This window comes from Nycticebus coucang, chromosome 9 (assembly GCF_027406575.1).
Source record: "Nycticebus coucang isolate mNycCou1 chromosome 9, mNycCou1.pri, whole genome shotgun sequence".
NCBI lineage: Eukaryota > Metazoa > Chordata > Mammalia > Primates > Lorisidae > Nycticebus > Nycticebus coucang.
In genome coordinates this window covers 79,203,868-79,216,872 of record NC_069788.1, presented here as the reverse complement: position 1 = coordinate 79,216,872, position 13,005 = coordinate 79,203,868, and the positions used below count along the sequence as shown (strand labels likewise).

Genomic DNA, 13,005 nt, shown 5'->3' with positions numbered 1-13,005 from the left:
CAAAAACAACCTTATTGCTAATATGAAGAAAGTTTGATTGGTCTGATGGATGATCAAACCAACCACCAAACTCCCTTAAGCCAAAGCCTAATCCAAAACAGGGTTCCAAACTATCTTTAATTCTCTGAAGGCTAAGAGAGAGGTGAGGAAGCTAGAGAAGAAAAGGTAGAAGCTAGCTAAGCATGGTTTGTAAAGATTATGAAAAGAAAGGGCTTCTATAATACAAAAGTGCAAGATGAAGTAGCAAGTGCTGATGTAGAAGCTACAGCAAACTATCCAGAAGATCTAAGATCATTAATGAAGTAGCTACACTAAACCAAAGATTTTCAAGGTCGACAAAACAGCCCTCTATTGGAAAAAGATCCCACTGAGGACTTTCATAGTCAATATCTGGCTTCAAAGCTTCAAAGGACAGGCTGACTTCCTTATTAGGGGCTAAATCCAGCTGGTGAGTTTACATTGAAGGAAATGTTCATTTGTCATTCCAAAAATCCTAGGGATCCTAGGGTCCGTAAGACTTATACTAAATATCCTCTGCCTATGCTGTGGAAATACAAAGCCTGGAGAACAGCACGTCTGTTTACAGAATGTCTCCTGAATATTTTAAGCCCACTGTTGAAATCTACTGCTCACAAAAAAGATTCCTTTCAAAATATTCCTGTCTATTAACAATGCACCTGGTTACCCAAGAGCTCTGATGGAGCTACATAAGGAAAAGTAATGTTGGTATGAATCCTGCTAACACAACATCCATTCTGTGGCCCATGAATCAAGGAGTAATTACACTTTCAACCCTAAAACTTTGGAACTACATTTCATATAAGCATAGCTTCCATGGTGATTCCTCTGATAGATATGAACAAAATAAGTTAAAAACCTCCTGGATAGGATTCAGTATTCTATATTCCATTAATAACATTCATGATGCAAAATATCAAGATTAATAGGATTTTGGAAGTCAATGTCAGCCCTCATGGATGACTTTGAGGGGTTCAAGACTTCAGCGGAGGAAGTAAATACAGAATAGAAAGAAACAGCAAGAGAAGTTGAATTAAAAGTAGAGCCTGAAGATGTGATTAAATTGCTGCAGTCTCATGATCAAACTTCAACAGAAGAAAAGTTGTTTCTCGTGGAAGAGCAAAGAAAGTGGTTTCTTGAAATGGAATCAAATCTACCCCTGAAGGTGATGTGAAGATTGTTCAAATACCAACAAAGGATTTATTATAGAATATGAGGTCCAATAATTAAGTTTGTGAGTTCATCCTAGAAAAAGTGCTTTGAATCAGGGTGGACTAGGCACTGGTGTTGGTGCGGTTTCCCAAGGGAAGTACTTCAAAGGTGATCATAGTGATATTCAATAATGAGGTATGTAGCACTTTTTCTAGGATGAGTTTGCAAACTTAATTGTCCGATCTTTGACCTTCGTATTCAATAATATTGGTTAATAAAGCAGTGGCAGAGATTTAGAGGATTGACTCCATTTTGAAATAAGTTCTACAGTGAGTAAAATACCCACAACATCCCATACTACAGAGAATCTTACAAAAAGAGTCAGCAGTCATCAACAGTAAAGCAAGATCCTCCACTAACAAAGATCACAACTTAATGAGAGCTCAATTATGAGCATTTTCTGGCAATATTTTTTAATTGGAAAGTATATATTGTTTTTTTAACCATAATGCTATTGTGTACTCAACAGACTACAAGTGTAAATGTAACTTTTATATGTACTAGGAAACTGAAAGAATAGTGTGACTGCCTTTATTGCAATATCTGCTTTACTGTGGTGGTCTGGAACTGAAAACAATATCCTCAAGGTATGTCTGCATTTCCTTGATTCCTTATGTGAATATGATACATGTGAAAAACGAACCTAATACCTAACCAATTCAAACTTGGTAGATGATTAAATCTAAAACTACGTACTTGATATATTCTTTGTTATGTCCCTTAAAGAAACACACACAGCATAACAAAATACGCACATATATTCATTAATTACATCTTTCAGATATACTGAGCTCTCTAAATTTAGAAAAGTCCCTCAGAAAATATTTATACCTATTTTAAAAGGAGGAATTTCCCGCTTTACACAGTAACATTTTATAATGAAGTACTAACACAATTATTTCAGTATTCAAAGATTTTTTATTTATTTTGCTATAATTCTTTTTCCCCAAAAAGGAGTTCAAAAGAAAATGTTTCCTTGTTGAAATCTTAAGCATGAAAAAAAATGATAAAGCCTAAACACAAAAAGATGAACTATCCAACCGTCTCACAGATGATGTTTCAATATAATTTTTGCAAGTCAGCAAGGGTACAAACTTTCAACCCAATTAACCCAGGATCTATTTCGGTTTTGAAAATGTAAGCTTCAAAAAAAATCCAGGTTAGCTGAATTTTTATGAGGCAGGAATGGAATACTGAATGGAGACATCTTCATGAACCAAAACAAGATGAAGACGAGTGTTGCTCAAAATATTGCATACTGCCATTGTGGGATTTATCTGCAGTCCCTCAAAAAACTGCAGAAGCTTCCTTTTGTCTACCCACACTTGTACCATCCTTTCCTGGTCTCGGTTTTCAGGTATATCCAGAGTAGACTCTGGAGGATTTCCAAGATTTTTAAAATAACTTTTAATAAACACAATATCAGTTTCTATACTCAAGTTCATTTGACCATTTCGATTTGCTTCCACCAGCATGTAATCACCCATGTTTGCCATCTTTTCCACAATGCTCCTTAGGGTTTTCACAGCTGGCAGATAAACGCTTACATCCCAGGCTCGGACACGGGGCTTCAGACCATCTTTCCACAATATTCTGGGAAGTACCCTCACAGGCAGATCGTGGACCACTACACGAGTGTGACCTGTGCAGGACGCCAGCTACACCGCCACCGCGAGGCGGGGGGACGCTTGTTAGTCAGCCGGAGTTTCAGGGAGGCAGAGTTCCGCGCGTTACTCACTGCTCTGAACAAATGCTCTTAAGTCAGCTGCAGATAAATCTCACTGAGTTCTTTCGAAACACCTTCCATGTGAAACTGGCGGAAAAGGGCTCCCAGCCACACCTCACACCACAGCCAAGTCTGCGCGGATGGGCGTGGCGCCTGCGGAGCTGAAGCACAGCTTGTCTGGGCACACGCGGAGCACAGACCTTTGCCAGCTTCGCTATGGTGCCGCTGAGCTGGATGAGGAGCTCTATAAAGCCCAGCTGGTGATCTTGGCACGAAACTTCATGATGCTAAGACAGCGGCAGGTTTGGTTGCTGTACAGAGAGAAAACGGGCGCCACACACCCTTCCGGTCTCGGTGGTGCTGCCCTCTTCACCCTCCCACCGGCCCACCGCAGAGCGGGCACCAGGGTTCCCCCTGCCCTCAGGACCGCCTCTCCCGGGGGCCGGTGAACGGCAGTCTACGCCCCCCTTTCTCGCCCTCCCTCCAACGGTCTTACAAAAGACTTCACTGTTTCCACTCTGGTTATAAAAAGGATAGGGATTAAACCCCTGCAGAAACTTCCGAATATTCTAAACAGTATGCAGACAAAAATCCGCCCTCATAACTAACCACTTATCATCTCTTTGGTATATACGCTGATACTGTCTTCTTCAATTAGGCATCAGACGCAGTTACACACGGACGTCTTTCACGCTGGTAAATACAAACACATTTACATCATTTTCATGGCTGCTTGGTTTTCCATTGTATGGATGTGTGGTTATTTAGTTAATAACACAATTGACATTTAGATGGTTTCCGATTTTTTATTTTTTTTGGAGACAGAGTCTGTGTCGTGTGAGAGTGCTGTTGCAGCACAGCTCACAGCAACCTTGAACTCTTGGGCTTCAGAGATTCTCTTGCCTCAGCCTCCCGAGTACCTGGGACCACAGGTGCCCACCATAACGCCCTGCCATTCTTTGGTTGCAATTTTCATTGTTGTTTAGCAGGCCTGGGCCTGGCGCCCAACTCGCCCAGCTATAGGCGCCAAGCCTGATTTCCGATTTTTTGCTATTTAGAACAGGACTGAAAATTTCTGTGCAACATACTTTTGCCCCTTTATCCAACTACATCCTTGCATTAAATTTAAAGAGGAAATGCTGGTCAAAAAAATGCTCATTTAAAATCCTAAACTGGTCTGCAGAAAGCTGCATCAACATTCCCACCACCAGCAATGCTGGGTATTTAGTAACCTGTTTTATCTACAGCAATCTAATAGGCAAAATAAAATAAATGGTTTCAACTTGCACTGTGTGCAAATTCCACTTTCATGGCCTTTATATCTTTTTATTGGGCTTATTTTCCTTAATTTTAAGATCTCTAAGAAGAACGTTAACCCTTTGTCCTTTGTATATACTGTAAAACATCTTCTCTAGTTTATCATCTGACTTTTCAAATTGTTTATGGTACTCTTTACCCTTGGGAAATACTGAATCTTTTATGTCAAATCTATTGGCCATTTTTCTGCTACTTCTACTGTCGTGCTTTCAAAGTCATGTTTCTGATACTTTCATGTTATCTGTTTTTATCAATTTAATCATTTCACTCATGGAAACCCATAGCTAGTCGACACACATAATATCATTTCACTAAACAGTCTACTTTTCTCCACTGATCTGAAATATTACTTTTATCTTTGACAATAATTTCCATTTTTGCCTGAGTCTGTTTCAGCAATCTCTCTAGTCTGTCCCACTGCCCTCTCTTGCACCTGTCAGGGTGCTTTAATTCCTGTATCACATTTAAATATGTGATAGGACAATTAATCATTCACAAGTTCCTTTAGTCATTCTCCTAAAGGCATTGCTCCAGATGAACTTTAAAATATTTTGTCTGGGTGGCGCCTGTGGCTCAAGGAGTAGGGCGCCAGTCCCATAGGCCAGAGGTGGCAGGTTCAAACCCAGCCCCGGCCAAAAACCACAAAAAAAATAAATAAATAAAATATTTTGTCAAATTCTAAAAATAATCCTCTTGGATTTCTGATAGAAAGTATTACCACTACCTTGACATATCATACTTAGATTTGTTATTGTCTGTCTCTAGGTACTAGAATGCAAGTTTCAGGAGAAAAGAGGTTTTTATCTGTTTGACACATTCCTTTACAAATAGCATTTATAACTGTATCTGCCACATAACTGAAGCTGAACATGTACATGTTAAATGAATTTATGAATTATTTGAAATGTATCTATTACTAGATAATTCCAGGATATTTAAGATATTTACATTGACTCTTTCCATTTACTCAAATCATTTTTTATGACTGTCAATATTCAGCTCTGTTCACAAGGAAAATTCATGTAAAATACATTATTTTGAAGTCAATTCATTAACCCTCTCTCGCTTGAACCCTCTCTCTCATTTTTCAGTTGACCTTTTATTGTTTTTCAGTACAAAATCTCACTACCTTCATATACTATAATTTTGGCTCTTACTCTTCAATGTTTATATATCATTTATTTTAACTGCCTTACTGCATTTCCTTTAACTTCCAAAACACTGTTGATTAACAGTGATATTAGCAAGCATATCTGTCTTGTTACTAAAAATAATCCTCTTGGATTTCTGATGGAAAGGATTACCACTACTTTGACATATCATACTTAGACTTAAACAAGTCTGAAACAAGTCTAAGTATGATACTTAGAAATACTATAGAGCAGTATTTTCCAAGCTGTCAGTAGTACCCCCTGAGAAGCCTTTTTAAGTTTATATTGCCACTCACGAAATTTTAGTACCATAAATACATTATATAGTATATATTAAATGTATATCTTTATACATTAAGATTTTTTTGACCTCTCAAGAACTAATTTTCCATTCTTCTCTCTGTTGAGAACTCATGCCTAAAAATTTCACCATTAACATGATGTTTGCTATTAAGTTTGTTATTACGACACACAAAATATTTCTCTGTTCTCTATCAGGAGTCTATGTTTAAGATTAGGAATGGATAGTAAATGTTATCAAATTGGTTTTCAGCATCCTTTAAGATAATATTTTTCACCTATTAATATAGCAAATTAAATAATAAATTTTCAATTACTGAATTCTATTTTCTAGAAATAAGCATTAGTTGGTTCCATTAGTCCTTTAATCATTTCTAGATTTGATTTGCTAACATTTTACTTAGGAATTCTACATCTTTAATTTTATTTAAAATTGGTCTACAACTATAGTTTCTTGTAGTCTTTCTTTGTTTTTGACATCCAAAAGCATTCAGAAGTTCACAAATGTTATTAAGCAGTTCCTATATCCACAACAGTATGCTCATATTATAGAAAGACTGAAGTTTTCTATACTTATCATCTTACAGTAGTTTGAATAGTACAGGAATATTCTGTTCTTTGTAGGCTTCCTGTAAATGGCTTATAAAACCATCTATTTCTAGTACCTTATTGGGCATGATTATTTGGTAATTTACTTCATGGTTATGTGTTCATATTTTATAAATCTTAAGACAATTTTAGCATTTTTTTAGATAGTCAGATATTTTTCATCCTGATTTCTAATTCAATATATTATTTTTCTACATCACTGTTTCCTTGTTCATTATAAATGATCTATGATTACAGTTTTGACACCTTTTATTCAAGATTAATTTTAGAAGGCTTTAAAGAATTGCACATGGTTAAATCTGTTGAACTTTAAATGCTAGTTTTTATTTATATCCTGGTTATTATTGTTTATTTACTTGTTTTTTTGTCAGAGAATGTGGTCTGTAAATGTCAAGGATATGTGGTCAATGTATTGAGGTTTCTTTTGTAAAATCCCTTTATTTAGTCAGTGAGCTTCCCTGGTACACATTTTAGAGCAGGAATCAGCAAAGCACAGCCAGACAAATCTAGTCTGCTGCCTGTTCTTGTAAATAAAGTTTTATGGAACACAGCCAGGCTCATCCAATTCCCACTACAAGCAGGCAGCACCATCCAATTGGTTTTAGGGCCAAGACAGAAGAAAACAGCATAGAAAATGTTTGTTCTCTCTCTTCTGGAGCTGGGACACCCATCTTCTGCCCTTGGACATTAGAACTCCCAGGCTCTCTGGCACCAAACTCCAGGATTTACACCAGCAGCCCCCAGGTTTGAGGCCTTCAGACTTAGGCTGAGCCATGCTACTGGCTTCCCTTGTTCTCCAGTGTGCAGAGAACTTACAGTGGGACTCCTCGGCCCCCATAATAACTTAAGCCTATTCCAAATTGGCTTCTATATTCTATTGGTTCTGTTTCTCTGGAAAATCCTAATAAAATGGGATTTTTTTTCTTTCAGCATTTTAAATATTTCACTCCAATCATATAATTCTTATCCTTGCTCCCCCTATCACTGGGTGTTTTTTCCCTCTGGCTTCTTTCAAGAGTTTCTCTTTTTCATTCCTGCAGTTTGAATATAATATATGTGAGTGTACATTTTTTCTTATAGATCCTGCTCCATGTTCTCCTCATTCACAGTGCAACGAAATTCACCAACACTGTGCCTCCATCATGTCTCCTGAAGCCCCCACACAGTCCCGCTAACTGTCCCCCTCACTATCCCTGTTGTAGGTCAGTCAACTGGACAACTTCTTTCACCCTCTATTTTTGCACCTCCTGATCACTAACTCATCTTCAGGGAGATTCAGATCTGTAAACTAACCAGGGAGCATCCAGATCACATGAGTACTGACACAGCAGTTCCCAAAGTTTTCTTTCAGACCTAATCAAGTGAAAAGCTGCCCATATGTTCTAGAAAAACAAATACTTTCTCCTCTTAATATTCACAATGGATATCTGCATTTTCTGAACCAATGTGACCTTGGGGCCTATTTATTAACATCCCAGGCATCTTTTATTCTACAGAAATAAAGTGTTGAGCATGTGCTTTTTGATTAGCATCTATGTTTCAGACAACCCAGTAAGGTGGGTGAAATTTCTGCCTCTGTTGGCGCCAACATTCAGAACTTAATTACGCTGCCTTACCTTTCCAGATGAAAGGAGTTCTGTTTTCACCATTCACACAGCCCTGTGCTCACAGCTGAAATGTCCATTCTGCTGTCCCTCAGTGACAGATCTCTGAAGGCTTGGGCCTACCCTCTTCCTTAGCCACCTAACTTGCACCATCCACCCACAGTCATCACTTCCTTTAGGAAGCCTCACCTTCCCTCACCTCAGACTGAAATAATTGCCTTTCATATTTATCTCCACCATTCAACAAAGAAAGGCAAAGAAATACAGTAGACTCTTAGTATCTGTGAGGAATTTGTTCCAAGACCTCCCAGTGATACCAAAATCTATGGATGCTCAAGTTGCTTATATGAAATGGCATATTTGCATATAATCCACATACATCCTCCTGCATAGTTTAGATCACTTCTAGATTACTTATAATACCTAATACAATGTAAACTCTATGTAAATAGTTGTTATGTGTAGTACTGTATTGGTTTTTATTTGTATTTTTATATTGTTGCACTGTTTAATTTTTTTGAATATTTCTGATCCCTGGTTGGTTGAATCTGTGGAGTAAAACCTATGGATATGAAGGACTGACTGTACTTTATTAGCTGCTTGGTGCTAGGCATATAAAGCTGCCAAATAAATATGTACAAATGAATCTCAAACTCAGTATGTTTGTTTCTCGAGGACAAGTATTATATTAATCTTTCTAGCTCTAGCACCATTCAAGGACATGACTGATGCCCAATAAACACATTTGTTTGGCAAATACTTATTTTACGCATTATGTACAAATCTGGCTCCCAACATCTCCTCTGGAGTTGAAATATTAATTACTATGATAAATTAACTTACACGTTAATATAAATGGATTGGAATAGGGAAAGGAGCTCTTCCAGTTTGATAAGTGAATTTTCTTTTATTTATTTATTTATTTATTTATTTATTTTTTGTAGAGACAGAGTCTTACTTTACTGCCCTCGGTAGAGTGCCATGGCGTCACACGGCTCACGGCAACCTCCAGCTCTTGGGCTTACGTGATTCTCTTGCCTCAGCCTCCCAAGTAGCTGGGACTACAGGCACCCGCCACAACACCCGGCTATTTTTCTGTTGCAGTTTGGCTGGGGCCAGGTTTGAACCCGCCACCCTCGGCATATGGGGCCGGCACCCTACTCACTGAGCCACAGGCGCCGCCCGGTAAGTGAATTTTCAATAAAAAAAGATGTTCGTATTGGATTTAATTTTGACCAAAGCACATTACTTAAACATTAATTTTTAATTCAACTTGTTAATATGTCATTTGGGATCTTACATCCTCATTTATAAGTGAAATATGTTTGTAATTTCCCCTTTACAATAATATATTCTCTCCAATTTTAATATTAGGTATACCCAGATGAAGTAGAATGATTCTGAAGTATTTCTTCTTTTTCTATTGTCTATAAGATTTGGCATAATTTGTTTTTTGAAATTATCTTTTACTTTAATTTATAAATATTAGTTGTCTATTTTTCGAGACTTAAAAAAAAATAAGAAGAAGTTAACTGATGACTCCATGCTGAATCTCAGAGTCAAAACATTCTATAATAGACATACTCTTATTTCACAATGTGAATGTTACTTTCTTTGCATTATTATTATTAGTATTGCTTAATATTTTGATGCAATTCTCTGATTTCTTTGCTGAATGTATTTATGTTCGTTCATTCTTTACAAGGTTTTTGTTTCTAGTCCTTATCTTAAACATCGTTATTGTTATTAAATTTTAAACCTCTTTAATTTTGTGAAGGCAAAAAAATGGAAACCTAATAAACACATGTATATGTAAAAATAAAAATTAAAAAAAAGATGTTTGTCCTGAAATTATCACTCCACATTTGCTATCTGGCTCATAAGATTGAGACAGGGAAGAATACAAAGCCACTCTGCTGGTCCCCACCCTCTGGGTTAGCTCTGGGTTGGGCTTCTCCTAAAGCTGCAACACCACAGGAATGACTTGTACACCAAAAGTCTACAAGATTCCATCTCCTGCTAAATACAGTTGCAGACGCCCTCAGCATTTCCAGCACTCTGGAAACTTCATTCTCTTTTCACAGTCTCAAGGCAGAATTTGTACTTTAGGACTGTGATCTGCTCATGGAGAGAAGTACTTACAAGACTGCAGATAATTAGTTCACAAAGAGTACGAATAGCCTTAAAAGTGGCACACAAACCAGTCAACTGTCTCATCCCTCATATGACTTCGAATTATCTATTAAGAGACACAATACAACCAATCTCAAAAGGATGCCAACCCCAGGGCTCTAGAGGCCTGGAGTCCTGCACTAAGGGAGGCCAACAGGACTGGGGTGAGATCACAGTTCATACATGAGCTCTGCACTTAGCAGCTCCAGGAGACTCTCAACAGGCCTCTCACCTCCGCCAGCATAATTTCTCAATCTGTTAAATGAGCATGTGTGGCTAAAATTAATTGGAATGATACAGAAAGTCTCTAACCAAAGTAAATGCTACTGTTATTCTTGGTATTAACACCACTCTTATCAAACCAATCAAGGAAGTACCATCCCTGTGTTCCCTAAGACCAATGTAAATCAATAGTTACTACCCTCACAATCTCCCCTCTCCACAAACATATTACCCTCACAATCTCCCCTCTCCACAAACACAAAAGAAAGAGAAGAGCAAGAAAGGGGAGAGATGTCCCAGGAAAAACAGTCTGCCTCAGAACAGAGGGATCCCTTGCAGCTAGAATCTGTAGCCTCCCCTCTTCGCCCCCAGGCGACTCCTGGCAGTGCTTTAAAGTTAAGACCAACAGTTCTTTTTTTTTTTTTTTTTGTAGAGACAGGGTCTCACTTTACCGCCTTCGGTAGAGTGCCATGATGTCACAGGACTCACAGCAACCTCTAGCTCTTGGGCTTACGCGATTCTCCTGCCTCAGCCTCCAGAGCAGCTGGGACTACAGGCACCTGCCACAATGCCCAGCTATTTTTTCGTTGCAGTTCAACTGAGTCTGGGTTTGAACCCGCCACCCTCGGTAGATGGGGCCGGCACCCTACTCACTGAGCCACAGGCGCCACCCAAGACCAACAGTTCTTTTGTACATAAAGGATTTGAACGCCAAGAGGTGCAAGAAAGCATCTTAATTTGAACCAAGGGGGAGAACAAGGCAATTTGTGACCTCCACCCTCTACAGCACAAAGTCCTCTGGACTTGGCAAATGCACACACACAGCAGCATGTGCCTGCAGCTCTGCTTCCCTGCTCCCATTGGCAGCACTTGGCCTCTGGCACCTGGCTGATCTCCTGCACTGCATCCTGTGGTTCCTTGAACTCAGAACCTTTCTGCTACATAAGAAGTGCAGGAAGTACAGGAAGTGCACCTTGAACTCCCACATTCTAGCTACATGCCAGATTTTTCCAGCTGAGCTAAAACACAGGTGTCTGTAGACAAAGATGAAGAACTTCCCTGCTGGCCCTGACGTTTGCTAGAGGGAGAGGCTGTACAGGGTCACACCTTTCAGCAAATTCTGCTAGTCCTAACCAAAGCTGCCCTGTGTGGTGAGTTTCCTTTGGAGGATATACCTTCAGGGCAGCTGGTTCTGCCTGGGAACCACCACTGCTGCTGGAGCTGTGGGGCAAAGGGAGAAGCTCCAGGGCCACACTGGGAGCTGTGCAGGGGAAGGGGGTGAGTGGTAGATGAAGGTGGTCTTCATCTCTAGGGCAGAGAGGTACTGGCAGGCAGTGTGACTATTCCCCTAGCCTTCTAGCCTGACTCCTGATCCTCCTCAAGCCGCTGTTTTTCTGTGTTAAAAAATAAAATAAGGGTGAAAATGGCAGGCTCACTGCTTTGGCCTGCCAGAGACCTTAGGCTCTACTGGGGAGGGTGGAGGATTACAGCTTAAGGCAGAGGCTTCACAGGATGCTACAGTGCTCCAGCTGAGCTGTGTAATAGTGCATTAATGAATCCAGAACTCCTTCTATGCACAGCCCATCAAGTCTCCGTGCCAGGTGTCTGTATAGACAGGGAGTGGCTTGATGTAAAGTTTCAGTTCCTCCTCATGGGCCACATTTATCCCTGAGTCCCTCAGTACTTCCTCTCAAGAGCCTCTCTCACTGAGTGGGCTTAAGGATCAGGAATCTCTTAGGGTTTTTATACTCAAGACATGTAAAAGGGAATGTGGTATATTCCTTAATATCAGCTTTGGTGGCTCTGAGAAAAATCTGTCAGTTAAAAGGCAGGGACTCAGTGACTCCGAGGCTCCACACATCCATCACAAGGCTGTCACACAATTAGTCCTGGAGGGTTCGACACCAGCAGCAGCAGGACTGCCACAGTAGGTGTCTAGCTTGTTCCCAAAGATGAACTCACTGCTTTGATGTTCAGGTCAGAATCCAAAGCTCTTTTGTGTTTTAGGTCCCTGTGGGCAATACCCTTCTGGTGGTAGTACTATCTGCTTGAATTTGCCATAAGTCAAAAAAAACAGGCCCAGACCCTTTCATTATGTGAAGACACAGTTAGAAGGTATAGTCTCTGAGAACAACAAATCTCCTGGCTCCTTGCTGTTGAACTTCCCAGTCTTCAAAATTGTGAGAAATTAATGTTTGTTCTTTATAATAAATAAATAAATAAATAACAAAGCCCCAGGCCCAGCCAGGAACTTAAATAGGTGCTTGAAATTCCCCAGCAATGGCTCCTATGTTATAGAAAAAATGGGCCAATAATGGCTGAGGAAAACCCAGAGTGGTTTTCTCAATTGTGGTCTCAAGGGCCGGGCATGGTGACTCACACCTGTAATCCCAGTACTCTGGGAGACTGAGGTGGGAGGATCCCTTGATCTCAGGAGTTTGATACCAGCCTGAGCAAGACTGAGACTCTATCTCTACTAAAAATAGAAAATAGTAGCTGTGGCAGGCACCTGTAGTCCCAGCTACTCAGGAGGCTGAGACAGGAGGATCACTTGAGCCCAAAAGTCTGAGGTTGCTATAAGCTAGGTTGACGCCATGGCACTAGAGCCTGGGTGACAGTGTAAGATTCTGTTTAAACAAGCAAATAAAATTGTTTTGTCACTGATTTTTCTGCA

At 39.7% G+C, this 13,005-nt stretch overlaps 2 protein-coding genes across 7 annotated transcripts in view; both read right to left on the bottom strand.

The window, feature by feature from the left end:
* Positions 1 to 13,005, bottom strand: part of EXOC2 (exocyst complex component 2) — a 221,781-nt gene that overhangs the window by 191,702 nt on the left and 17,074 nt on the right. For 3 of the 6 annotated variants that reach the window (XM_053602531.1, XM_053602527.1, XM_053602528.1), the window contains exon 2: positions 10,293 to 10,364. The exons of 2 other annotated variants lie outside the window; for them this stretch is intronic. The gene's annotated coding sequence lies outside the window, so the exon portion shown is untranslated. The remainder of the gene's footprint in view (positions 1 to 10,292; positions 10,365 to 13,005) is intronic. One more of the 6 variants, XM_053602532.1, reaches the window with a different exon arrangement.
* On the bottom strand, positions 2,403 to 3,239 carry HUS1B (HUS1 checkpoint clamp component B). Its single transcript, XM_053603640.1, is given in 5 exon segments — positions 2,403 to 2,914; positions 2,917 to 3,091; positions 3,093 to 3,150; positions 3,152 to 3,212; positions 3,215 to 3,239. Coding segments are annotated over 5 exon segments (831 nt in total).